This window comes from Pteropus medius, unplaced genomic scaffold, assembly GCF_902729225.1.
Source record: "Pteropus medius unplaced genomic scaffold, Ma_sr-lr_union100, whole genome shotgun sequence".
Classification (NCBI taxonomy): domain Eukaryota; kingdom Metazoa; phylum Chordata; class Mammalia; order Chiroptera; family Pteropodidae; genus Pteropus; species Pteropus medius.
Window position 1 is genome coordinate 1732495 of NW_024350397.1, and position 27455 is coordinate 1759949.

The 27455-nt window shown below is 35.2% G+C and overlaps 1 protein-coding gene and 1 pseudogene across 2 annotated transcripts; one reads left to right on the plus strand and one right to left on the minus strand.

Annotated features, from left to right (window-relative positions):
* Positions 1–8: 8 nt before the first annotated feature.
* On the plus strand, positions 9–26364 carry MTPAP (mitochondrial poly(A) polymerase). Of its 2 annotated transcripts, XM_039839708.1 has the most exons (9): positions 9–209; positions 5456–5625; positions 6274–6507; positions 7544–7768; positions 17333–17544; positions 19396–19622; positions 23754–23846; positions 23933–24006; positions 25639–26364. In XM_039839708.1, exons 1-9 carry the CDS (start codon positions 56–58, stop codon positions 25990–25992), a joined length of 1743 nt encoding a protein of 580 aa, XP_039695642.1. In that variant the 5' UTR covers positions 9–55; the 3' UTR covers positions 25993–26364. The 2 variants fall into 2 exon arrangements, with proteins under 2 accessions (XP_039695642.1, XP_039695643.1); XM_039839709.1 differs by lacking the exon at positions 6274–6507 and having other exon boundaries at positions 11–209.
* LOC120584161 (uncharacterized) lies at positions 5991–6109 on the minus strand (annotated as a pseudogene).
* Positions 26365–27455: the final 1091 nt, after the last annotated feature.

Genomic DNA, 27455 nt, shown 5'->3' on the forward strand with positions numbered 1-27455 from the left:
GCGCATGCGCAGAAGCCGCGTGCCCTTTCGTCTAAGTGCTTCTGCTACTCTGACAATGGCGACTCGCGGTGTGGGGCTGCTGACCCGTTTACCCCTATGTGCTCAGAGAAGTCGCGTCCTGCATCCTATCCACAGGCTTCTCACTTGCCCAGGAACTGTGGCCACAGATGTCAGGAGAGAAGAGCAGTCCTTCGGAAGCGCGGAGACAGGTGATGGTGCCGTGTCCTGGGTTTGCTTTATAGCTCCGATCCACCGCAGGCGAGGGAAAGGGGAAGAGACTGAGATCGTGGGCACACGCGTGGCAGGTGGAAACGGCCGTGGAACCTTTGGCAATAGGGTGAGCCTGTGTCCCATGCTCCTCAGGTCTCACTAGGGGAACGTAAGGCCGCCCAGTTGCTCAAGTGTTGCTGGGGTGTGCGACGTTACTGTCTTCGCGCACTCCTGTCCACAGTAATGAAATTGTTTAAACCTCTCTCAAGTTCAGGTCAAGAACACAGTTTGCTAGTATTTTACAACTTGGTGAAATAATGTTCCCAGTAATAACAATGATGCCACACATCAGTCAGTTACTTCATCATTCACAAATGTATCTGATTTTGATACTTACAAGTTTCTGATGGAAGGCAGGTATAATAAAGTCTTGATGAATAACCAGGATTCCTGTCTCCCAAATGTAGGGCTCTACCTAGGAAATTTACTGCTGTCGATTTTATTCTTTTAACCGTCTTGAGCAAAATCAACCTGGTAACAGATAACATCCACTGGAACAGGCCGTTGTCCTACAGACTTTCTATTGCTTGTGTATTGAGAAGCTCACTATTATCGAACCCCTTTTGTGACTGACCCAAGAGCTGTGCATACCTAACTTAAAATTCTTAAAACAATCTAGCAAGAAATGTGTCACTGTCTCCATTTCACAGATGTCAAAAGAGGCTCAAAGAGCTAAATGACTTGTGCAAGGTCTCATAACTGAAATTAGTCGAGTGGACCTGTTAAAATGTGTTGATTTCTACAATTTTTGGAGCTATAATTTTAAGACGTGAAATTATTTCTGGGAACAGTTCTAAAGTAGGCTAAACATGTTAAATATTTTCCCTTAAACAACAGGATTGCTCTCTTCATCAGACTGTGTGAAAGACATATTGACAGTGAGAAGTGTTACTTAATAAGACATTTCATTGAAATACTGATTGCATTATATTTAGTAAAAGCTTCTTCTGTTAAAAATAGTTAACTGAAAATTGAATAAGGATTCTGCCAAAGAAGCTATTGTAATTTAACATCTGTATAGTTGTTTAAATTTGAGAGTATTTTTTTATGCTCTGAGAAATAAAACTCTGTAAATTTGGTTTGGAAGGAATTATTGCTTTTGCATTTTATACATTAGGAAACAGGTAGTCCAAATGGCTAAGTTCAAACTTACCTAGCTAGTCAATAGCTAAAATAGGAATAAAACCTTCTGATTCCAAGGCTATACTTTTCACTTATTACAGCTTTGTTGTTTTTCTTAGGAAATGTGCTTCAATTTGTATCATTAGGGTAATATAATGGCTAAGTATTCAGGGACTCTTGTGGGTCATAACAAATGACAAAATCCTCGTTTGCATTGCTTTTCCATTTTTAAAAAGGGTAACAACATCTTATACTCATTTAGAAGCATATAATTTTATAATTGAAAGAAACTTGAGAAATACTCAATTTAGTTTTTCACTCAGTGTGAGAACTCATTGCCAAAACATTCCTAGTAACATTTTCTAGTAACAAGGAACACACTTTCATAAATCAGCCCAATTTATGAAACTGATCTCACAGTTGGTCAGTTCTTCTTCTTGATCCAGAAGCGAATTCATCTTCGATCTGAAGATGCCCTGTTTTTCTTTGTCAACAATGTCATTCCACCCACCAGTGCCACGATGGATCAGCTCTACCAGGAACACCATGAAGAAGACTTCTTTCTATACATTGCGTACAGTGATGAAAGTGTCTGTGGTCTGTGAAGCTACTGCCCCTTCAGTGGGGGGGGGCCCATTCTACAAAGAAAGAGGTGGCCCCCTTCCTTGCCCTCTTCCTTCTTCAGGCTCAAACACACCGTTCAGGACCTGTACTTCCTAATGTTTGAGGATCTTTTCCAGACCTTTGTAGCAGGAGTGTTAATGGGGAAGATGGCCTCTAGAAACCACCAAGCTGGGGGTGGGGGGTGGGGAGCTCTGATAATGGTAGAAAAATGATTATGATGAGCTAAAATCTACCGATTTCTCATTTCCCTGTTAATCTTAGTTTTGACATAGCTTTCATGGGAGTAGTGGAAAGAACCCTGATTTAAGAATAAGAATACATAGTGTATTATTCAGGACCCTTCTGGGTACAGGTGACAGAAACTAACTCAAATTAGCATAATAGGAAAGGGAGGCTTACAATCCATGTAACAATCCATGTAACCAAACTTCAGAAAGAGACATAGCTGCTTTAAGGTTGACTAGATGGATGTGGTCAGTATTGTTTTCCTCAGCTGTTACTTGATGGCCTCATTCTCTCAGATTCTTCTATATGGGGTTGTTGATGGTGGGGGCATGGCCACCAGCAGCTCCATGTTCACGTGCTTGTAGCTTTCTCCAAATGAAAGTATAAAAATACATTTTACCTGAATTTGAAAAATTCTAAGAAATAGCTCTTGACTGATCACACATACACCCTTTGGGCTATGAAGAGCTTTCCAAAATGTGTGATAATCCTGGCCTCTCTGATGAGGTAAGGGTACATGCACTGGGTGGGATAACTGTATTAATGTGTTATTCACACCACAAGTACACATGGTTTTCTATAAGCAGAGATGTGCTGTTACGGAACAAGGGAGGACGGGTGCTAGGCAGCTAAACAACAGCTAAATTCTGCAAGAGGCCACCTAGCTTATGAGATGTGCAGTTTTTTTCCACTGGTAGTGACACTTGCTCTGTCTATCTCAAAGGATTATTGGAGATTCAGAAGACAGTGTATATGTGAAGGTGCATGGAAACCTGTTAGGTGCTGCACAAGTAGAAGAGTCTCTACTTTATTTGAGGACAGCGTTCAGGTTCTCATTAGTTTTTTCCCAGGCTGTAAATCCCCAGTTTATGTACAGTAATTCTCTATCAGAGTTTCTAGACATTTTAGTACTTCAATCTGGATGCTCTGTGGTTCATTAATATCCTTCACATCCATTATGGCTAGAGCAGAACATATACTCCATATGTAGCCCGACTACTAAATAGTAAAGAAGTGCTGTTACCCCTTGAATTTGGCTTTTTAAAAACATTTGTTTTAATAAAGTTGAAATTTTATGTATATATATATATAATATATATTTATATTTATTCTCCCTATCTTCACCTCAGAAGTTAAGACATTCCTTTGACTTTTGAGCTTTATCAATCAGACTTTTGGGCTTCTTTTATACAACTACTTTTAGGTTAAATTTTTTCCCCATTATGTGCTTGTGTTTTTTATGTTGTTTTTAATTCTAAATGCAAAATATTATTTAGTCTTATTTTTTGTGTGTTATTTTGTGCTTACCAGATTATATTATCAAGACTTGCAAATTTCAATCTGTCATAATATATTAGCACCTATTAGTTTTTCCTCGCAACTTTATCATTTCTAAATTTAATAAGCCTTATGTGAGATGATAAACTACGTGAACATTTTGACCCCTCCTTCACAACTTTGTCACGTCTGCATCATTCTTTCTTAATGTTCAAGGCCAGAGCCATTAATGCTTTTGATTCTGCCTATCCCATTTTCTCCAGCACATTGCTCCATCTTTTATCAAACTTCTCTATCTCAGTCTCATATTCAGTCCTTGCTCTTCCTAGTAATCCAGCTGTAGAGATATACTCACATAAAAGTGCAAAGACATTATATACAGACGACATTGCAGTATTGTTTATAAGAGAGAAAAAAGGTAAAGCACTTAAATATTTTTTAGTAGAGGATTGGTAAACTATCTTAAATATACAAGAATACTTACAGTTATTTTAAAAAGTTAAATATCTACTGATGTGGAAAGATAACTTCAATGTATTAAATTTTTCAAAGTATATTACATAATAGAATGTAGAGTATAATTTTACTCATTTCAATTGTGTAAAAAAATGTTTATATGGAGAGATACAAATGTATATGTTTATAAATGCCTGGAAAATGCCTGGAAAGATAAGTTCCAAACTTAATGGTTGGGTATTATTAGAGGGATGCCTGAAATGAGAGGTTGATGTTAAAGAATTGGCATCCAGAATGGAGATGAGGACACATTTAAGAGATGCATTTTTAGCATCTAGTACAGTGAGTGTAGGAAAGATACTCAATACTATGTGTTTGATTAGTTGTTAGTAAGTCAGTGCCCAAAGTCTTTGGTATGCCATTAGAGACTTGTCCCTAGGTTGATGCTAGTGAGCAGAGGTTAGGGTTCAACCAGCTCATATGTCATTAACCCTCTGTCTTGTGTATAAGGATGTCTTGGAGTTTGCTGAAATCAAGGTATTGTGTGTTTGTGCTGTTTCATTTATCTATCAGTTTTATAACCTTTTAAAAAAAATGGGGGTAAAAACTTCTGTTGATTTCCATGCATTAGTTAATTTTCTATTTAATCTCTTTGGAATTTTGTTGACAGTTTTGATACCAGATGTGATGGTGTATAATCTCTAGAATCTACTATTCCAGACTTTTAGGAGAAGCACTTTTAAGCTACCCAACTAGAAGTTTAATATCTTGGGGGAAAAAAATGAGTTCCTAAGACTTAGTGTTTGGCTTTAATATGCTCTTAGAACTTGAATGATTTTCTTTTGTCCATATACTTGGTTCACTTGTTTATTTTTCCTTTGTGGAAAGATCAAAATTACCCTTTACTTCATTAGTAAAATTATCATGAGTTCTTTGTAAGCAACAACTAGGTTTTAAATTCTTTAATTTCCTTGTGATACAGAGCACATGATTGTTGATAAATCATTGTTAATTATTTGAGCCTGATCAAGATCCTGGACAAAGAAAAACTATAACAACTTATTCTACTAAATTAAACTTCTAAACTCATTGTCTCATTATATTCAGGCTTACAATAATTTCTTTTAGGCTTTGGAATATTACAACTTACTCAGTTTGTATTTGTGTATCTGTGGAAATGTCAAATTAGTGGCCTGTCTGGTTTTGGTTTTAAAATTTTGTGGGACTCTCTCTTTTTAGCACTATGCATTGAATGTACCAAATCAAAGAGAAAGTGGACAGTTTTAATGATAGTTGCAAAGGAATGGTAAAATGAAAATTGGAAGTAGTATAGCTTCACCCTTATAAAAGAAGAGGAGATTAGGATAAAGTTTGTTTTAGTTAGATATAAAATTCTTATATACCTTATCAAAATATGCTTTAAATTTTATGCGTGTGTGTGCGTGCACGCAAGCTTGAAATGATTTTGTCTCATTCATAGGCTCTGAAGACAGGACTCTCAAGAGATTCTCTGAGGTGCAAAAAGAAAGACGAGAACAGGCACAGCGGACTGTTTTAATACATTGCCCAAATAAAATCAGTGAAAAAAAGTTTCTCAAATATTTATCCCAACATGGACCTATTAGTAATCATTTCTTCTATGAAAGCATTGTAAGTATTTGAAAAATAGTATAATTTATTCTTTTTTATTGTCATTTCTTGCCTCTACAAATGGTAATATTAGATTCTCTTTTGCTATCCTACATCTTTCTTTATAGAAATTTCTTTAATGAGGTTTGTTTTTTGGATATGAGACTAAAAATCTTTACAGGACTATTACAGAATTATAAGTTATTTGTAACTGAAGGATTCCATAATTTGAACACTTCAGATAGTCCCATTATCTTAAAGATAAAGGCCAGAGGGACGGGATCTTTGTTTTGCCCTTTTATATTCTGTTTCAACATTCTTTTCAGCTTCTCTTAACTATTATCCCTTTATAATGTTCTTTTTCTTTTTTTTTTTTTTTTTTTTTACGCCTACAGCACCTGATCTTCCTAGGTGGTGTCTCATCCAAGTACTAACCAGGCCCGACTCTGCTTAGCTTCTTAGATCAGATGGGATCGGGCATGTTCAGGGTAGCATGGCCATAGATTCTTTTTCTTAATTTGCTTATAATGATTAAAACCAATGCTTGTGTAAGAAGCATATCATTTGTACATTTTAAAAATTAATAGTTTCATGTTATGATAATTGCTTTGAAATATGAACAATGTTAAATATATCATTTTGAAATGTGTTTTTTTGTTTTTGGTGTAGGGTCTTTATGCCGTTGTAGAATTTTGTCAGAAGGAAAGTGTAGCTTCACTGCAGAATGTAACTCGTACTCCGAGCATGGGAACAGAGGCTGCAATTCCATTCAGATCACGTTTCTTCAGTTTAAAGTTGAAGAATCCATCAAACCAGATTTCTGAACAATCACATATACCATTTAGTAATCACTCGCCACCTCCAAACAAGAAGCTTTTTAAATTACTTTGTGATGCAGAAAGTGTAAGTTTATAGGTATACTACCCCAACTTTTAAAAATATGTATGTGTTTGACAGAATTTTTATATGTTCTTACTAAATATTCAGACTACAGAATATATTGAAATGTGAAAGTAATCCTTCCCCACTCCCTGCCCTCACACTCCATTCGGACTCCTCAGAAGTAACCACATTTTTCCAAAGTTTTGGGCTTTTAAACTAGTCAGGCTTGCTTTTGTCAACATAATGACATAATTTGTATATGGCATTGTTCTCAAATTTTAAAATACCTTATTTCTGGTTTTATCTCTTTTTTTCCTACTCTAATGTTTATATTTTGTGTTTTTCTTACTTAGACTTGTCAAAGGTTTAGCTAGTTTAGTTGTCCTTTCAAAGAATCAATTCATGATTTTATTTATCAAAATACTATTTTTTGGTTTGATTTTCTAATTTTTAAATTTTACTTCTCACTTTTTATTTTCTTTTTCTTTTTCTTGGGTTGAATGCTTAGTTCAGTTATTTTCAGTATTATTTTCAAACCTGGGCATTTAAGGCTATGATTTATATTTTAAATATTTAACTCAAGTGTACATCTTCAAAACGTGATCATTTGAGCATCAGTCTTCTAAGTATATATAATATTTGGATTGTTATTCTAAGGAACAGATCTTGGGCCTTCATTACTTGAAGCATTGCTTATTTCTAGTGTTTCTTTAACATTAGTCTTTAATGTCCCCCAACTTCTTTAAAAATGATTATTTTGCCCTCCTTTTCTTGAGAATTTTACTATATTCATTTTCCTACAACAATACTTGATACTCATTGCCTAAGAAAATTCGTAGTTTTATTTCCGGCCAACTTTTATTTTGCTATTGTCATCATCCCTCAGTGCTTTTTAAAAGGTATTTTTAAAAAATCTACTTTTAAGGCTGAAGAAAAAAAGATTGCATATTTTTAAGGTAGGTCTCCACAACCATTAAATCTCTGGAAGTAAAATGACAGTTATTTTATATGACCTGTACATTTTCTATATTTTGTTGTTTTTGCTTTGGCCAGCTAGATAGATGATCAGCTGAACATTCTGTTGAAGGAATTCCAGCTAACAGAAGAGAACACCAGGCTCCGATATCTCACCTGTTCTCTTATTGAAGACGTAGCAGCTGCCTATTTTCCGGACTGTGCAGTCAGACCCTTTGGTTCTTCGGTGAACGGTTTTGGGAAATTAGGGTGTGATTTAGACATGTTTTTGGATCTGGATGAAATTGGAAAATCTGATGCTCACAAGGTAATTATATTTCTTTAGATCACTAAAATTAAGGTATTAGAAAAGTAAAGAAAATCTTTGAATAAAATTATAACTTGATTTCTAACCTTAGTAAACATTGTGGCTCACAAGGCAATTATATTTCTTTAGATCACTAAAATTAAGGTATTAGAAAAGTAAAGAAAATCTTTGAATAAAATTATAACTTGATTTCTAACCTTAGTAAACATCGTGGCTCACAAGGTAATTATATTTCTTTAGATCACTAAAATTAAGGTATTAGAAAAGTAAAGAAAATCTTTAAATAAAATTATAACTTGATTTCTAACCTTAGTAAACATTGTGGTCTGTTCGATATTGATTCTTTGGAATTGTAAAGTCTTTCTTTGTGTTTGTCTAATATGTGATCATTTTTTGGTGAGTATTCTACATATTCTACATATGAAATAAAAGAGCTATTCTTTATAGGAGTTCAGAAATTTTTCGGTTAGGCCAATTTTTTGGTTATTGTGCTATTCAAATTATCTATATCTTAACTAATTTTTTATCTATGTCATCTAGTTATTAAAGTATTTTTAAATCTCATGAGCTTTACTTTCTCCTTCAAACTCTTTTGATTTTTGTTTTATTTAAAGGCTAATGTTAAGTACATACAGGTATATAGGTATATGATTATCATATCTCCTTATTGGGTTCATTTATCATTGTATTACGTCCTTTATAAATGCTTTTTTCTTAAATCCTTTTTGCTTGTTTACATGGCCACTTGCTATTTGCCTCACGTATCTTCTTCCATATCTTTATTTGTAGCCTTTATGTATATTCTTATATTATTTGGATTGACTTCTAATTTTCATTTCCTGTGCTTTTTCATTACTTTCCTTTCCTCCTCCTATTGGATTAGTGCTTCTTTTATTCCTGCCCCCCTTTTCCTCTTACAGTTTAGAATTTGTATGTTCCATTTGTGTTTTATTAACGTGTAACAAAGTAAGGTTAAACAGTATCTCTGCCATCCTCCCAAACAATCTAAGGGATGTTTTAATTTAATTACAAATTTGAAACAGTGTCTGTGTTTTTATAAAATATTAGGTTTTTTTTGACTGTCTTTATGCATTTCAAACTAGTAATCATCTCTCTGTGTGGATGTCCAGTTGACACTTCAAACTTAGCATTTTGAAAACAAATCTTATTTTTATCTCCTTACAAATACTCTTTATACGTTTTTATATTAGTGGTATTTTAGCTTTTCTGACATTTGCTATCTCCTTTAATTCTGTTTCTAATTTACCTTTTGTGTCTACCCCTTCATTTATGTCCTCAAAGCTATATCACAGAGTCCCTTATAAACCCTCACTTAGGTTATTATACCAACATTTTTGCTGTCTACCTCTGATTTCTTGTGTCATACTTTGCTAATCCAGCCTTTGTTCTGTGCTAGAGTTATCTTAAAACACAGGTTGGATCTTTGCACAAACTTAGAATGGTTTGTCTCTTCTGCATAATATTGAAATGACCTGACAATTAATTTTAGTAATTATTTGTCATTACATGTTTGCACACACCTAGTTTCCAGTTATATCATTTAATTATCATTTCTGGACTTGCAGAATGTGACTAATAACCAAACACTCTTCTGTCCCTCTAGTGAGGAATGCTTGTTTCCTCTATTCCTTGACAGTCATTTCTTGTAGCTTTCAAGGACCATTTTTGAGAGTACCTTCCTTTTTTTAATATATTTTATTTTTCAATGACAGTTAGCATACAGTATTAGTTTCAGTGTACGGCATGATGATTAGATGTTTATATAACTTACAAAGTGAGCACCCTGATAAATCTAGTACCCATCTGACATCATTACATACTTATTACAATATCACTGACTATATTCCTTATGCTGTGCTTTACATCCCCAGGACTGTTTTGTAACTACCAATTTGTACTTCTTAATCTCTTCCCCCTTTTCACCCACCCTCTTGTCTGACCACCATCAAAATGTTCTCTGTATCTATGAGTTTGTTTCTTGTTTATTGTGTTCTTTAGATTTCACATGTAAGTGAAATCATACACTATTTGTCTTTCTCTGCCTGACTTATTCCACTAGCACAATACCCTCTAGGACCATCCAAGTTGTTGAAGATGGCAAGATTTCATTTTTTTTTTTTTTTTTAATGGCTACGTGATACTCCATTGTATATATAGACCACCTCTTTATCCATTCATCTATTGATAGACACCCATGGTGCCTCTATGTCTTGGCTATTGTAAATAATGCTTCAATGATCATACAGATGCACTATCCCTTCAAAGTAGTGTTTTGCGTTTGTTTGGATAAATGCTCAGAAGTGGGATAACTGGGTCCTTCTTTGTCACTTGTTATAGCCTTTGTTTTAAAGTCCGTTTTGTCTGGGATAAGTACTGCTACTATAACATTTTTTTTTTCCATTTTCATAAAATATCCTTTTCCATCCCTTTCAGCCTGTGTGTGTCTTTCAATCTTAAGTGAGTCTCTTATAGGCAGCATATATGAAGATCTTGTTTTCTTATCCATTCAACTACCCTATCTTTTGATTGGAGCATTTAGTCTATTTACATGTAAAGCAATCATTCTTAGATATGCAGTTATTACTATTTTATTATTCATCTTTTTCATCTTTTTTATTCTTAAAGAAGTCCCTCTGACATTTCTTATAATACTGGTGTGGTGTCGAGGCACTCCTTTAGTTTTTTTCTTCCCTGGAAAGCTCTTTATCTGTCCTTTGAGTTTAAATGATAGCTTTGCTGGGTAGAGTGATCTTGTTTGTAGGTCTTTGCTTGTCATTTACTTTGCATATTTCGTGCCAATCCCTTTTTGGCCTACAAAGTTTCTATTGAGAAATCAGTTTTATGGGAGCTTCCTTTTAGGTAACTAACTGCTTTTAAGATTCTTTCTTTATCTTTAATCTTTGGCATTTTAATTATGATGTGTCTTGGTGTGGGCCTCTTTAGATTCATCTTGTTTGGGGTTCTCTGTGCTTAGTGGGCTTATATATCTATTTCCTTCAGGTAGGGAAGTTTGCTGTCATATTTCTTCAAATAGGTTTTCAGTCCCTTTCTGTCTCTCTTCTCTTTCTGGTGCCCCCATGACGTGAATGTTGGTACGCTTGATGTTGTCCCAGAGGCCTCTTAAACTATCTTCATATTTTTGTATTTTTTCTTGTTGCTATTCTGATTGTTTTCTGCTACCTAATCTTCTAAATCACTGATTTGATCCTCTGCTTCATCTAATCTGCGGTTGATTCCCTCTAATGTAGTCTTTATTTTAGTTGTTGTATTCTTTATTTCTGACTAGTTATTTTTTTATGTTTTCTAAGTTTCTGTTTTTATGTTTTCTGTCTCCTTGTTAAAGTTTTCACTGAGTTCAGCTACTCTTCCCCTGAGTTCATTGAGCATCCTTATAACCAGTGTTTTGAACTCTGCATCTGGTAGATTCCTTGTCTTCATTTTGTTTTGTTCTTTTTATGGAGCTTTGTCCTGTCCTTTCATTTGGGACATGTTTATTTGTCTTCCTGTTTTGGCCGCCTCTCTGTGTTTGTTTCTGTGTATTAGATAGGGCTCTTATGTCTCATGGTCTCAGTAGAGTGGCCTTATGTAGTAGATGTCCTGTGGGGACCACTGGCACGGTCTTTTCTAGTCACCTGAACTGCGTGCTCCACGTGTGACCATTGTATGAGTTGTGCATGCGCTCCTGTTGTAGTTGAGTCTTGGTTGCTGTTTGTACTTCAGTGGGAGGGACTGACCCTCAGGCTGTAAGGTTGTGAGGGCTGGCCAGTGAGGGGTTGATTCCTCCAAGTAGGATTCGCTTTAGCAGGGCTCTGGTTCCTGCCCAGTCTGCCCTTTGGGTGTATCATTTTTAGATGCAGCCTTGAATGGTTCTCCAGGTCATTGCAAAGCCAGCCACTAGGTGGGCTAGCCCTGGCGTTTCCTGCAGCGGGTCCTGCTGCAGACCAAGTTTAGCCTTAGCCCGTGCCCTTCCCCAGGGTCACCTGGCAAACATCACCAAGCAATCTGCAGATGGCTGCTGCCCTCACTGCGCTTGAAGGTGCTTTAAGAGGCCAGGCTGCGAACCAAGATTGCTGCCACTAGTGCTGGGCTTAGGGCTGCCTAACAAGAGGTACAGGGCATGTGGAGGCTAGATGATGCTTGTTTGGGTTTTGCAACATTTGAGTTTTGGGGAAAGTCCACGGCATGAGCCAAGACAGGCTATTTGTATGGAAAAGCCATTGGAAATGGCTTGAGTGGGCCTGCAAGTTGGGTGAGGCTGGGTCTTGGGAATCACCAAGACCACGTTGGTAGAGACTCAGGTACGATGGCCACCTGTGTCTGCATGCCGGGTTGGGGTGGGGGGGGACAACAAAAGAATAATGGTTTCTGCTAGTACTTATGTCTGGGAGAAAGCCGCCACTCTAGCCCTCACCTTGAAGCCATTTCCTCCCTTTTTATCTCCTGTACCTTTTGTGTGGCTGCTCCAGTGCTAGAGCTCAGAGCCAGTGAGTCCATCAGTGAGTAAGTCTGTGTGGGCCTCTTAAGAGGAATGTCTGTGACTCAAGCCACCCTCTATCTCAGCCATAATCTTCGCTGATTTTCACAGCCAGAAGTTGTGGGGACTTCTCTTCCTGGCACTTAAATCCTGGGCTGGGGAGCCCAGTGTGGGGCTGGGGCCCCTTGCTACTCCAGAGGGAATGTCCTCAGCCGAGATATCTCTCCCTTTTCTTAACCTCCACATATGGGTGTGGAACCAGCCCACTCCGAGTCTTCAAGGCTTTTCCTACCAGTCTCGAGGTGCCCTCTTCTGTGTGTTCCCAGTTGTAGGACTTCTGTTCAGCTAGAATTCAAGGAACTCCCAAAGATAACTGTTCTGTAGTTTAGTTGTAATTTTGATGAGATTGTGAGGAGGCAAGCACATTGTTTTCCTACTCTGCCATCTTGATTGGAAGCCCCTGACTCTACTGAAACCATCCTTGATTTTCTTCTCCAGTGCAGTAAAAATCATTTTTTTTTTGTAGTTTCTTGCTCATATTTCTATCTGTTTGCAAACCCTATGTTATTTTAGTTAGTGGTTGATATGTGTCTCTCATTATATCATAAGCTTGGGCAGGACAGGAACCATGTCTGTTCATTTTCTTATCCTAAGTAGTGCCTGGAATACTTAATGTACTCTGTATATACTTACTGAATTGAAACTGGCCAAGGAACGCAAAACAACCATTTCATCAAAATGAAATGGCTCAGTCTTATACCGACATATACTTGAAATTATATTAAAAATTTCTTACAAAGACACTTAAACTGTATTAGGCTATGTTAAATAAATCAGCAGTCCCCAACCTTTTTGGCATCAGGGACAGGTGCTCCTATGAGAATCTAATGCCTGATGTTCTGAGGTGGAGCAGAGGCGGTGATGCTAGCGCTGGGGAGTGGCTGCAAATACAGAGGGAGCTTCGCTTGCTGGCTCACTACTTACCTCCTGCTGTGCGGCCTGGTAGTTGGGGACTCCTGAAATAAATGTCTTCACTGGATAAATAAGTAGCATAGTAATGTGTTGTAATGACTAAAAGCCTATGTTCTAGAGTCAAACTGCAGAATAGTAATAGTACTATCTGTGTGATCTTGGTAAGTTATTTACCTTCTCTGTGCCTTAAATGTCTTAGCTGTAAAATTGGAATAGTGCTATGGCACCTATCTCATAGAGTGCTTGTCAGGATTGATTGTACTAATATGTGTGAAACACTTAGGACAGTGCTTAGCACTTAATAAGTGTTCAAATGTTGACCACAATCAGCAGCAATATTATTTTATTATGCAAATAGGAACCACAAAATTTTTTTAACAGAGAGAAGGAGTTGGAAGCTTTTAGTTGGGTCTTAGATTTCTGAAATACAGAGGTAGTATTTAGAAAAATATATTTTAAAAGATAGTGTTCTAGTCTCAAGCAATGATATAATTTGACATTATTTTGTCTGTAGGTTTAATTATGCAGTGTTGTTATGTACTTTGAAATATTTGCTTAGTATTATAATAGCTTTGGTAATAAAACATTAAAAATGAAATATAATGAAAAAGGGAAGCATCAGATTCATAAAGCAGCTTCTTTGGCTACTTATTGTAGTTGTGAACTCTCCTTATCCTTCTTGATACTTTGTGGGTTTCTTCTGGCGCTCCATTTTTGTTTATAAACCTGTGTGTGCTTGTTTTATTCTTTAGCCCACGTTGAGGGCAGTTAGGAAGAATGTGTTAGACTCTTGTTTGTCTTATAGCACTTTGTAGAACATCTTGTGCAGGACAGGTACTAAACAGATGCTTTGCTAATTGAATAGATGTAATCGAATAGATGAAAGTTATTTACCAACTAAAATTATAAATTTTCATAATTTTTTTAATCTGCGAAAGATGCTTACGTGTGAAGTGTATCACTTGTCACAAAGATCATTTAAGCACAAATTCCTAAGCTAAAATCTGCCTTTGCTCTCTCCTTCAGTTTTTCTTTTTCTGATATTATATCTTAATATAAGTAACAGAGATAAACACTGGCGGCTAAACCCTATTTTCTGTCATACAAATTAAGGGTCTCCAACCCCTGGGCCGTGGACCAGTATCAGTCATGGCCTGTTAGGAACCAGGCCGCACAGCAGAAGGTGAGTGGCAGGTGAGCAAGCAAAGCTTCATCTGTATTTGCAGCTGCTCCCCAGCGCTAGCATCACCACCTCAGCTCCACCTCAGATCATCAGGCATTATATTCTCATAGGAGCACCAGTCCCTGGTGCCAAACAGGTTGGGGACCACTGCTCTAAATTATTGCTGTGGTCAGGGTGTTTAAACGTCTGTTTTGTCTTTATTAGATATTGGCATAATATTAGAATGCTTAGGAAGAACATGTAATAATATTTTAAATTTCATCTGAAACTAAGTAGTGCTATCAGGAATAGCAAAATTAATAAATATTTATTGACTTAGCTGCCTATGAAGAATTTTTCCAATTTTTATTTAGGTGATAGAGGAGAGTAATTTTTGAGATCTTGCTTTTGCTTGTAATAGATGTGTTTTATTATCTATACTTCATAACTGCAGTGTTTTATTTCTATTCAGAATCTATTTATCTCATTAACTCATGTGATTCTCCATCTCTTGCTCCTTACGTCATTCAGATTAGACTAGGTCATGCTGTGGCAATAAACAACTGCCAAGTCTCAGTGGCTTAACACATCTCTGGTTCTCTCTTGCTTGGGCTGTGTGGCCAAAGTAGGTCAGCAGGGCCACTTTAGATATTGTATCTTTTAAGCACCTAGGTTGACCAAGGTTTCATCGCCTGTGTTTATACCGTCACTGAGCAATGGCAAGGCAAAGTAGAGGATGAGCCCTGGTTCTTTAAAAGCTTCTAGTTGGAAGTGAGGCAAGAAGCCTTTGCTCATATTTCATTGGCAAAAACAAGTCATGTGACTGTGCTTAACCTTAGGGGGGTAGGAATGTGTGGTATCCTAAAAGTTAGAAAGGTATACAGAGTATTTGGTGAATAGCTTTAATAACGGTCACATTCCCACTCATAGTTCAGTTTCTCCAATTTTCTGGCTCTTAATTCCATTAGTCAGATCTATTTTTCTCTGGTGTCATTTTCATTTGTGTTAATTTCAGTGATTTTATTCTCTCGTTTATAGTTAACTTTTTAAAAATCTCATTATCTCTCCTCTATTCTGAGTGTGTCTACTCCTTCCTGCGCATCGAAATTCAGCTTTACTCCTCTACCCTTTTCTGATACTACTCTCCTTTTTGACAGCGCTTTATTTGTTAGACAATTAGGGTGGTATCTTTTTTCTCACCTTTATTGCCAACTATATTAGGTCATATTTTTTGGTAGCATATAACAAATTAACTCAAACTAGCTTAAACAAAGGAAAAAAGGAAGTAGAGGAAGCATCATAGAACCCAGGGTTAAGAGTCTTAGGAAATGACTGGAAATGGGAAGTATAAACTATCAGAACCTATGAAGTGTTCTCGCTCTCTCCCCACAAATTTGCTTTATCTATCTTTCTTTCCTTCACTCCCCTCTTTTACTCCCCCCAGTTTACATTTTCATCCTCGTGGTATAGAATGCATCTGCGCTACACATTTCAGCCACATGGTAGTCTCTGAACCTCAGTTCTAATTCCTGGTAGAGATCCCTGGATGAATGAATGGTACACCCTTGCAGTGCTAAGATCAGCTGTCCATGCCTGGTCCACTCAGTTGGGAGTAAGGGGGTAGATTTCCATGATAAACATTGTTGGAGCCTGCATCCTTTTAGTAGGAATGAGTTCTAGAAGAGGGGATGGTTGAGAGTAGGGAGTCTTATTAAGCTGCATAGAACTCCTAAAAGGTGCCTCCCACGCAAATAATTCTGAGGTGAGTGACCTCTTTGTAAATTAGTTCATTTATGTGAGTATTCATTTGGGATAATTTCCTAGAGTTCTAATAGCTAGTCAAATTTTATACATTTAAGGTTTCAATAGCTATTGAAGTCGTCCAAAAAGTATGTCCCAGTTTACACTCCCATTGATGATATACATGTTTCCCTACACCCACCACCGCTGTCATCTTTTTTGTATTTGACAGACAAATGAAAAATCTCAAGTACATCTTTACTATGTTTCTTAGCCATTTTAATTTCTTATTCAAGTCTTTTTTGCCCATTTTTAGAATTGATGGGTTTTCTTCCCTTACATTTGTGTAAACCCTTCATAAATTATGGAAATTAGCCCTGTATGTGACATACTTTATCTTTTATCTAGTAGTGAATCTATGCTTTGTGTTAAAATGATTTTAATTTTTATGCAATCATATTTCTTTTGTGTGTTCTGGAATTTTGTGTCATGCTTAGAGAATCTTTCACTATTCTAAGATTGTAAAAATATTCACCCATTGACTTCTATACTTCAGTGATAAAACTTTTTACAGTTAAGTCTTTGATTCATGTTGAATATACTTTGGTTTTTGGATCAAAGGAGGGATCTAGTGTTTTTGTTTTTTGTTTTTGTTTTTAATGGTCAGTTGACTCATTTGTTGAATAGTAATTTTCCCCCAGCAATTTGTAGCACTTATTAAATATTAAGTTACTATGTATAGTTAAGTCTTTATACTGTCTATTTTCTTCTGTTGATCTGGTGTTCTTGTGCACGTATTCTCTTATAACTACTGTGGATTTACAGCATCTATTAAAATGTAGTTAGCCAATTTGGAAATGGCAGATGTATGCTCACTGGATTTATAGAGTCAGTGGTTCTACGTATATTACTCTATGTAATATATTATGGTACATAAGTTAACTATAAAAGGTCAATGATTTTTCAGGTTAGCACTTTATACTCTAGAGAAACAAAAGACAAGTGAAAGATTTTTTTAAAATTGATTTTGACTGATTGCAGGAATAATTTGTGTTTGTGCGTGGGTGTGTTTAATTTTTTCAGTTTTTTTGGGGGGTGGGGAGGCAGAAATGATTTAGAGTTTTCTTTTGGGAAAGTTTTTGTAAGAAATTTTTGTTTATAAAAGTTCATACTTACAAATGTTTTTATTATTCAGACCTCAGGAAATTTTCTGATGGAATTTCAAGTGAAAAATGTTGCTTCAGAAAGAATTGCAACTCAGAAGATACTGTCTGTGATAGGAGAATGCCTTGACCACTTTGGCCCTGGTTGTGTGGGTGTACAAAAAATATTAAATGCTCGGTGTCCACTTGTGAGGTTCTCACACCAGGCATCTGGATTTCAGTGTGATTTGACTACTAACAATAGGTATGGTCTCTTAAGTTTGTCATCTTAAATGTGAATATTGTAGGGTATTAGCATAGTTTTTCTTGTATAGAACAGTCAGTGGCTTTGGACTCTTACACATGCTTTAATAATAATTTTTTAAAGATTTGAACACTTAGATTGAAAAGTAGGAAATACTTTCTCTTATATGTATTAGTTTTGTGGCATTTTTAAATAAAATGTTAGGATATTGTGTTTAAATGTTGTCCTACCTAACATCATCTGGAAGAACTGTATTTCATTCTTCTTATATAGCCTAATGACAACATGAAAGTACTGATAGTTGTTTAATATACTTATTTCTCTGTAGTTGTTAAATATACTTAGAAAATAAAGTAGCAACTGAGTTTGACCTCTGAATTACTTCTAGATGTAGTCCACCTTTGTATCCTAAACAAATGTTTGCTTAATCAGAAAGTTGCCTGAGCACCTTAAGACTGCTGAGTTTTTCTTTAGCATATTTTCATTTTCATTTTATTATCCTAACAATCTATTTGCTTAAAAAGAAATGGAGCAAGAATGACAAGTTCTGTCATAACTCTGATTACTTTTTTTTTTTGGTTCTCAATAAGGGAAATGTCTTAATTGAGTTTATCTTTTAACTCAGATATTCTCATTGCATGCATTTGATTTCACTACATAAATAATTTTAACTAAAAATGGATTGAGAAAAGCTACTCTAGAACAGTTTGATTAAACTCAGGTGTTCACTAGTAAGACGTTGCTGAGTACTTCTGAGTTTCTCTCAGTCCATGGAGTAAAAATAAGTAAAAACATATACTATGCTTTCTATCGTTATTATATTTTCTTTATAGTATGTAAAAGAGAACAAAATAACATTTATCTTTGTAATAGCATTATTTTCATTGTATTCTTAGGACAAGTTTTTAAAAATTTGTTTTGATATGCTTCAGGTTTTTATCCTCTTGCATTTTCTTTAAATCAGATACCTCACACTATTTGATATTTATTTTTCAGCTTGGTTTAGCTTCATTTACATAGGTAAAACATTTAATCACTGAATTTCTAATTTGCCATTTATTCTATTCACTTTTAAACTCAGGAAGTAAATACCCTGGTGGTACTTTTGTAGACAGTTCGAAGTTGATACCCTTAAGTGATTTTGTACCCTTTGTTGATTCTTTGAGAAATTACAAGACATAGTTTGATCTGCAGGAGCTTAATTTAAAATATTTCTGATTAATAATTCTTTGCATTATAACATTATGACTAAGAAACTTATTGAAAATAGGTTCTGAAGTTTGATTTCTTAAAAGACTATCTTTCTGGGCTTTGGTTTTTGTAAGTATTAGACTTAACTAATTTTGGCTTATTTTTTGGACATTTATGCTTTCTTGATAAAATAAATAAAATGTTTTCTTCCACTTTCAGGCTAACTTGTCTACTAAAGAACTAGATTAACGAAGGTGTGGAACAGGTGCAAAGCCTCTCATTTACAAATGCATCTGTCTTTATTGCTAGTTATTAAAGAGCACTTATATTGTGTTTCACTTATTTAAATCATAATTAGGAACTTTGATTTAAAAATTTTAAATTTTAGGACTACATCATGATTGTCAACATTTAAGAATATTTTAATGGTAATGAGTGTATTTGATGTTCAGCCATTAACATTAAATTTTATATTACAAATATATAATACTTTTGATTATCTGATTGTGGTGTTCTGAATACATTCAGATATAGGAAGATATTAGGATATGTCCTAGGTGTGTGTTTTGTCCTACTCTGGGATCATAATTTGGGGTGTTGAAAATTCTTTTTCTTTTTTTTTTTTTATTATTTTTCTTTTTTTATTTTTCTCATTTGAAGAATTGCCTTGAAAAGTTCTGAACTCCTTTACATATATGGTGCCGTGGACCCGCGAGTGAGAGCTCTGGTATTCACTATCCGGTGTTGGGCTCGAGCACATTCGTTAACGAGTAGTATTCCTGGTGCTTGGATTACAAATTTCTCCCTTACAATGATGGTCATCTTTTTTCTCCAGAGGAGATCACCCCCTATTCTTCCAACACTAGATTATCTAAAAACCCTAGCAGGTAAGACTTAGAAGCAGTCTATTTCCTCTTTCTGACGTTTTGAATAAATATCATTATCTGTGTTATCAAAGTCACATGTGTTTGTTTTTTAGTCATATAATTTGTCTTCTGGATTTTTAAAGCCTTGTGAATCTAAAATTTAAATGTTTTATTTTTTTAATGCCCACCATGAGAACAGACGATTTGCAAAGCTGAGGTCTTTGGAATTTTTTGAGAGTTCTGTCTTATTTGTGTTAGTTGGCAAGGTTCTTTACAACTATCATGAGACAATTGGTGCCTCTTCTTTGGTTGACCAAACTTGGAATAATCTTGGGGCGGGGGGGAGAAGCAAAACATCCCAGATACAGCTTTTGATTGGATACAGCTTCAGAGACGGCTTTCTAAATTTGAACTTTTTCCAGATTTCTATTAGAGATGCTAAAATTATTTGATAATGTTTTAAGATCCTAATTTTTTTTTAGTCTAAAGTCTATAAGCAACCTTAAACAAATTATTTTAAAATTAGTATACTGTTTATATTATAAAAAATTTGAAATTTTGATAAGACTGCTGGAGGTACTAAAGTATTACAATTTTAAATTCTAAAAGGAAGATAATTCAGGGATTATTTATCTATTATTATCTTTGCCTATGTAGCCACAACCCAGTTTTCCAGACTCTTACCCCCCATTCCTCTTCATGTGTTCCATATTCCTGCCGATAACTGATTATTCTCATAACATTTTATCTTAGCTCCTTTGTTCACACTATTTGTTTTTCTGCCTGGTTCTGTAAATTCTCTCTTCTATGCCACTTTCCGTATTATCCAAATTATAAGTAAGCATTTATTTCCTGTGAACATGGTAAGTGTTGGTACAGCTTGAAATTGAGCTCTAAAAAAGCTCAGTGTGTGATAGGTTAATAGAAAGTAGGAAATTTTCAGGGATAGAGTGGTGATCATGTATCTTTCTCACTTTTGAGGTTGAAATAAAGGACAACATCCATGTGTATGCTCATCTCATCATTTGGTGTCATTCATTTACTAAATTTTTATTGGTTACTTACTATGCGTCAGGTGTAATTTTTGGGAATATGGACGATGTTCTCAGGTGACTCATAATCTAGTTCAAAGGTAAGATGTACCTAAACAGAAAATATGGGTAGATCTTCACCAGTAAGCAACCTGTAAATAGTACTTCCTGTTCAACCCCTGCTGTGTGCACTGATGCTTAGTGTTACTCTCATAGAGACCATTTTGGGGAGAAATCATGGAACTCTTGGCGTTCCGAAGCTAAGAGTAGAAGCAGTAAAAAGGATGGATTGAGGCAGATTTATGTTAAGGACAGGCTACTACTAAAATCTTCATTGCTGTCTCCCATTCTTACAAGTATTTTCTGCCAGAGTCAAGTCCTTGGCATCCCCTGCCTAGAAAAGTTTATACTGCCTTTTTTCCCTTACCTTTATTTGCATCTTACCAATCTGTTCTTAACTAACAGAGTGATTTTCAAAAATTGATATCTAATCGTATAATTCTCTCCCTCAAAATCCTTCAGTAACTTCCTAGTATCTTTTTTTTTAAAGTTCTGGTAATTATTTTAGAGAAAGAATGGGATTTGTGGACAAATTTAAAGTGACATAAATTTTTATTCCAAATCAATTTTAAAATAAATTTAAATTTATTCATGTTTTATGACATCAATACAGATGAAACCATTTTGGGATTCTTTAATTTTCTACTTCAAAATACCAAATTGGTATTTTTCATGTTTTTAAACATGGTAAGAAAATTTCAGACTGTTTTTTGCAATTTCTTCTCTGGACATAGCACAGTGTAGGTGCGAATTGCTAATAAATGCAAAGATGATTTGATATAATTATTGCTTTTGGATTTTGTATCTTTGGTTTTTGAAGTTTTAGAGATGTCTTACATTTGCTATAAAAGAATTTTGCCTATTTTTTAAAAAAGAAAAAATATATTTTGCTTGCTTTCTTTTTAATAGAAGGCAGCATGAATTTCTGGAACACCTTCCAGCATTTCTAGGACTATTGGAACCTAGAGTAAGTTGAAGTCCAAACTTTATAGTGTTCTATGTAGGGCTCCTTGTGATCTTCCTTTCCCTCTTCTCTTACATCCATTCCTGTGTGCAAATCAGGAGTTTCAGCACTCCCGACTCCTCGCTGATCCTCAGATGTTTGTCCTTTTTCACGTCTGTGTGCCTTTGCATGAAATGGTGTTCTCCCTACCTCTTTTTACACAGAGACCCTCTTTAAGATTAATTCAGGAGAGAGAGAGGACAAACCCAGCCCAACATCTCATTTGTTAGGTCTTTTCACTATCCCAGGAGATAGTGCTCTATTGGCTTCCAAGCACCTGGTACACACCTGTGTTGTAACAACTGTTAGGTTGTTATAGTTCCTCTGTCTGCAGGCTTTTCTAGTGCAGGCTGTCTTTGTCTCTTCTTTGCATCTACTGTTCCCGTCATAGTATTGGGTCCATAGCAGAAGTTCAGCAAATAGGTGTCAGATGAATGGATGAACATTTTAAAGCTGAAGGCTGTTTGTACTGAACATGATGGCAACTTTCATATTTTGATTACTTTTCAATGTCTGTTTCTTTGTGTTTTCTTAAATCTCCACTACTTTGCCCTGTATGTCTCTTTAGAACATTGTTCCCACCCTCAGTTTGTCTTGTATCTCCCAGCCCAGAGATCCTTTCTTTTACCATCTTCAAAGTAAAGCTAAAGTTTTCTGTCAGGGAAGAAGAGACCTGGGAGAGTTACCATCAAGCGTCCATTCTCTCATTCAGACCTGGTGCTTCCAATCCACGAGCTGTCAGGAGCTCCGTCTTGTGTATCTGGTTTCTTCTTGGCTTTCTTTGCTGCTGTTTTAGGATTCTGTGTTTTCAGTTCTCCTAAATCATTGCTGTTTGTCTACCTGTCCTACAACTTAAACATTTTTGATTACACTTATCTCTAATGTTTTCCATCTTTACATTTTTATATTATTTTACTGTCATTTCTGTGATGTTTTAGGAGGGGGTGAAGACAGATGCTTGTGTTCATTCCACCATCTTTAGCCTGTGCTCTTAACCTCTTAACCAGTCTGTACACTGCCTCCCAGAGAGGCTGTGTTAGTTGGAGCATATGGCATGGTGGGAGGAGCAGGTAGGTCTTTACCTTGTCAGTTTATTATATAATCCCTTTCTAATTTCTTTCTGCCAATTATAGATAAGCATTCAAAATCAAACATTAATGATTATTGAGATAATTGATTATGTGCCTGCTATATGCTAGACACTTATTGTGAACTATACTAGGAGGGAGAGGCAATAACAAATAGGGCAGTGGCCTTTGTGGTCCCAGGCAGCATTCATACAATCAAAATGCAGTCAGATAAGTGCTAACGGGACAAAAATGATAGAACACCAACTTGGACTTAGGACATCCTTTCAGATGATGCGGCTGTTGATTTGGTTTTTGAGGAATGGGAGTTTGCCTGCAATATTGTACAGTGGAAGGTAGCTTAGAATAGGTGAGGGATTTTATGGTGGTTGTATATTTATCAATAATTAGGGAAATGATTACCTCACAAGATATAGATACTATTAGAAAAGGGGAATGCTTAACTCTAGTGTGCTGTTAAACTTGTACCAAATTCCATTCTCTCTAGAGTACCGCATTTTAGAAACTACCTGAAGTTTTTGAAAATTCTTAGAGCATTTGTTTGTTTCATAGATGAATCGTTGAAAATAAATGCATAAAAAGGTGATAAGAATGGAAATGGCGTTCTCAGTGAAATATTATTGATCAAAGGTAGTGCCAAGATCTGAGTTACTGAAAGATAAGAACTGTCTACATTTTCATTTATAATTAAAAACTGATTACCTCAAAAAATAGATTAAGAATCAGTTGGTTGTTGATGGATAATTCTAGTAGGCTAAAGTAAATGTAATGTTAATTTCACTGTGGTATAATTAGTCTAAATCTTTTTAAATGGAGTTTTAAACCCTATTAACAATAAATACATATAACACTGACTAATAATAGGAAACATTAATCTATAACCGATTTATTTAATTACAGATTTCTTTTCTGAAGTAGGGAATATCTTTGAAATATAATGTGAAATAATTTTCATTTCTGTTTATATAAGATGCGGAAGATAAATGTATAATAGAAGGCCACAACTGTACATTTATTTGCGACTTGAATAGAATTAAACCTTCAGAAAATGCAGAAACACTAGGTAGGTGTTTTCTTTTTTGTTGTTGTTGTTCCCTTTTGAATTGAAACAAACTTTTCTCTTACTTTTCTTGTTTCCTTTTCTTGCAGAATTACTACTGAAAGAATTTTTTGAATTTTTTGGAAATTTCTCTTTCAATAAAAATTCCATAAATATTCGACAGGTAAATAATATTTTAATATTTGGTAATTAGGTATCTGGTCTCCTACTGTGCTAATATTTAATTAGTTTAGTTTTCAAAGCACTCTAACAGATGTTATTGCATTTCATCTCTATAGTAATAGATACTGATAAGGAAATCGATGCCTAGAGGAACGGTATAACTTGACCAAGATCAGTCACCTAGTTATATGGAAGAGCAAAATCCAGCTCTTTCAACATCTAATACTATATCCTTCAAAATGTTGAATATACTCTGAAAAGTTGTCTGGAAAGCATAATTTTATGTACAGTTCTTTTTAAACTGGATTTATGTTCCTATGGAAGAAATTGGAATCTTGGTCCCAAAGATTGATTCTAGTGATTCCCTCAATTTGAGCCTCTAAGATTTAATTTATTTAAGTAAATGAATTTATGATTTTGGTTCATCTGAGTAGCTGGAATGATAGATATTTTTCCGAAAAAGAAAACAGAACAGAACCTTAGGCAAAATTTGTTGTAAGTGGGGAATACTTGAGATAGCTGTTTGGATTTATCATTTGGACACTTGGTTATAACCCTTATAAGATTGGCTTTATGAAACACATGCCTCGTTTCTTTGTGTGTTGTTTCTTCAGTTCTCATTTGTTCATTCTTCCCTAACTCTTATCCTTGCTAATAGAAATTTTGTTTAAAAAAAAAAAAAGTAGGAAGAAGAGAGAGGGCAGAGACACAAAGCTCTGGAATGCAATCTGATTTGTAATTAGATTCCAGACTAGAAAAAGGTCACCAAACATATGAAATTCTTTATTCTTTTAGTACTCTTACCCCTAGGGCTCAGAGATGATGGGCAGGCAGGAGCCCTGCTGGGCCGTGGCTTGAGAGAAGTTAGGAAATAACAGGTGCTTGCTCACACTGGAGAATCTTGAGCGTTTGTTTTTGTAATTTTTAAGTAATATATGTGATATTGTTTGAAAGAGGAAAAGATTATATAGGCTGAGGGATCACTGCAATTCATGAGTCATGGCTTTAGCTTTTCTTTTTGTTTCCACGAGATGTCTTAGCTGGCAAAGCCTTATTTAAGTTGGATCTTTAGGAATATTGAAATAGGAAACGTTTACTGTTTTGAAATGAATAATGAATAATTCTTTGTTCCTTCTCTGCCTTTCTGACTTTATACGTGGGCAGCATTACTTGCTCTATTTAAGGATTCTAATTTTGTGTGCTTCTGTTCCCGTTGTAACAGATATGTTTTTAGCAAGTCTCAAAAATAAGTGTATCTTTATCTTATTTTCTGCCATTTTTCTTTTTCATTTTTTTTCCTTCCTAGCTCTATCCTGTTAGGTAAAAGTTATTATTTTAAAAATACTTTTATTGTTTCACTTATTCCAAATAGCTCTCATCATCATCATCCATTGCTCATAAACCCAACATATTTTTCTCTAAAGAATACTCTTTACAGTAGGAAAAAAATCAGAAGTACACACACAAATACATAATATGCATACATACCTAATCCCCTTAGGAAAGAAATTCTTTACTCTGTAAAGTTAATGCTACTATTTTATGTGTTTTTTACATTCTATTAAACCAGACTTTTTATATCTGAGCCCTTCATATATGTATGTATTTTTTTCTTCCATGTGATGATCTGTAGGGAAAGGAACAAAACAAACCTGAATCTTCTCCACTGCACATTCAGAATCCTTTTGAAACTTCACTCAACATCAGCAAAAATGTAAGTCAGAGCCAACTGCAAAAATTTGTAGATCTGGCCAGAGAAAGTGCCTGGATTTTAGAACAGGAAGATAAAGATCACCCTTCAAGTAATCAGCTGTGGGGACTGGCAACCCTGCTGCTACCTTCTGTAGCAAAGAGTATGTCTCATACCAAGAAGAAAAAGAAGCCTGCAAGTGAAAGAATTAAAAACTTGTTGGAATCCATAAGAAGTAGCAGTACAGAAAATTCCAAAAACACCGTTGGGAAAAGAACAGTTAGTACTCAGGCGTAATGTACTTTGCTTTAAGAACTGATTTTATCCTATAAAATGATCTTTGGACGACCTGGAAGAACTGATGTGGGACTTTCACACATCTCAGCTTTGATCTGATGTCTCTTTTCACGATCTTCGGTCTTCTCACTGGGCCCTTTACCTGGTTTGAAGTTCTGGGACGTCTTCAGGCTGATCAGTCTGCTACCCAGTGACATCTTGTTAAAACAGCAGCCACAAGGAACAGGTGAAAGAAGATTGGACTATACTTTAAATAGATAAACTCTACAAAGTGAATGGTAAAAATCAGTTTTAAAATCACACCATTGTCGATATCCATGTTAGTTCCTGGATATGTCAATGAATACAATAAAGCTTCAAATTTTGGTAGTACTCTTTAGTGTGTATTTTTGTATTCTTTAAGCAAAGTGCTCGTATTTACATATAAATTAAAACAGGTTGGTAATGATTTCAATGAATCTTTGTGTTTTTAAAAGATGTGAATGCAGATACTTCAGTCACTACATTCTAGGTATTCTAAACCATACGGTACATTTTAAATATTATTTTAAATATTATTTAGTTAACTTTACTATTTTAAAAAAATAAAACCCTATTTCTGTTAATATGTGTTATTTACAGTAGTCCTTCACTCCTCTTTCAAGAACTCCTTTCTCCCTGTAGGAAATAGATACGTATTGAAATATAATTTCATTAAATTCCCTGTGGGGTAACTTCCAGTTAAAGAGGCAAAAAGCTTAGTGTTTGAAAACACAGACTTGAGCCAGACTGGCTTCATGGCAAATTACTCAGTCTCTCTGGGCCCCAGTTGTTTCACCTGTAATGCCTGTTTCACAGGTTGTTGTGAAAATTGAGATAAACAGGTGAGTGCTACATCAAGAGCCTGACACATGATGCATGTTACTTCTCTTTAGCTATTAACTTTTTTGTGTATATGGTATATGATTATTATTCTTGTTGCTCAAAATTCTGATTTAGAGTATGTAATGGTTTTCAAAATAGTTTCCCATATAAATTTTAGGGCAGAAACTGGAATGAGCTCTGCTTCAGATATTTTGGGAAGCTCACCAATAGAATTGTAAAGCAAGTAAGTTCTGTGCACAACCAACATCTGAAACCAGCAGAAAAGGTAGCAGTATTCTTTTATACAGTGTTTTAATTTAACGGCCATTTCTCATTTGTTGTTTAATTTGGATTCTGTTGGGCTAGATACCTGTTTAAAGAAAAAGTTTTAAAAAGTATAAATATTTAAGAGTTTCTAAATGGGATGATTTTTTTCTGTTTATTATTTGGACATTTTCTCTTTTAGAGGTATTAAGTCTAAAATGGTCATATAAGTACATAAAGTAGTATATGTGTTAGCATTTTTTCTTTTTTGTAATTTACAAGGCAACTTTGACACCATAGGTCTGTTTCACTTTTCAGAATGAGATTTAATTGTGATAAATTTTAATCTACAACGG

Coding starts and splice junctions, on each gene's coding strand:
- MTPAP (XM_039839708.1), top strand. CDS start 56: ATGGCGACTCGCGGTGTGGGGCTGCTGACCCGTTTACCCCTATGTGCT. Junction 5,626..6,273: donor ATTTCTTCTATGAAAGCATT/GTAAGTATTTGA, acceptor TTTTTGGTGTAG/GGTCTTTATGCCGTTGTAGA. Junction 17,545..19,395: donor GATTTGACTACTAACAATAG/GTATGGTCTCTT, acceptor TCTCATTTGAAG/AATTGCCTTGAAAAGTTCTG.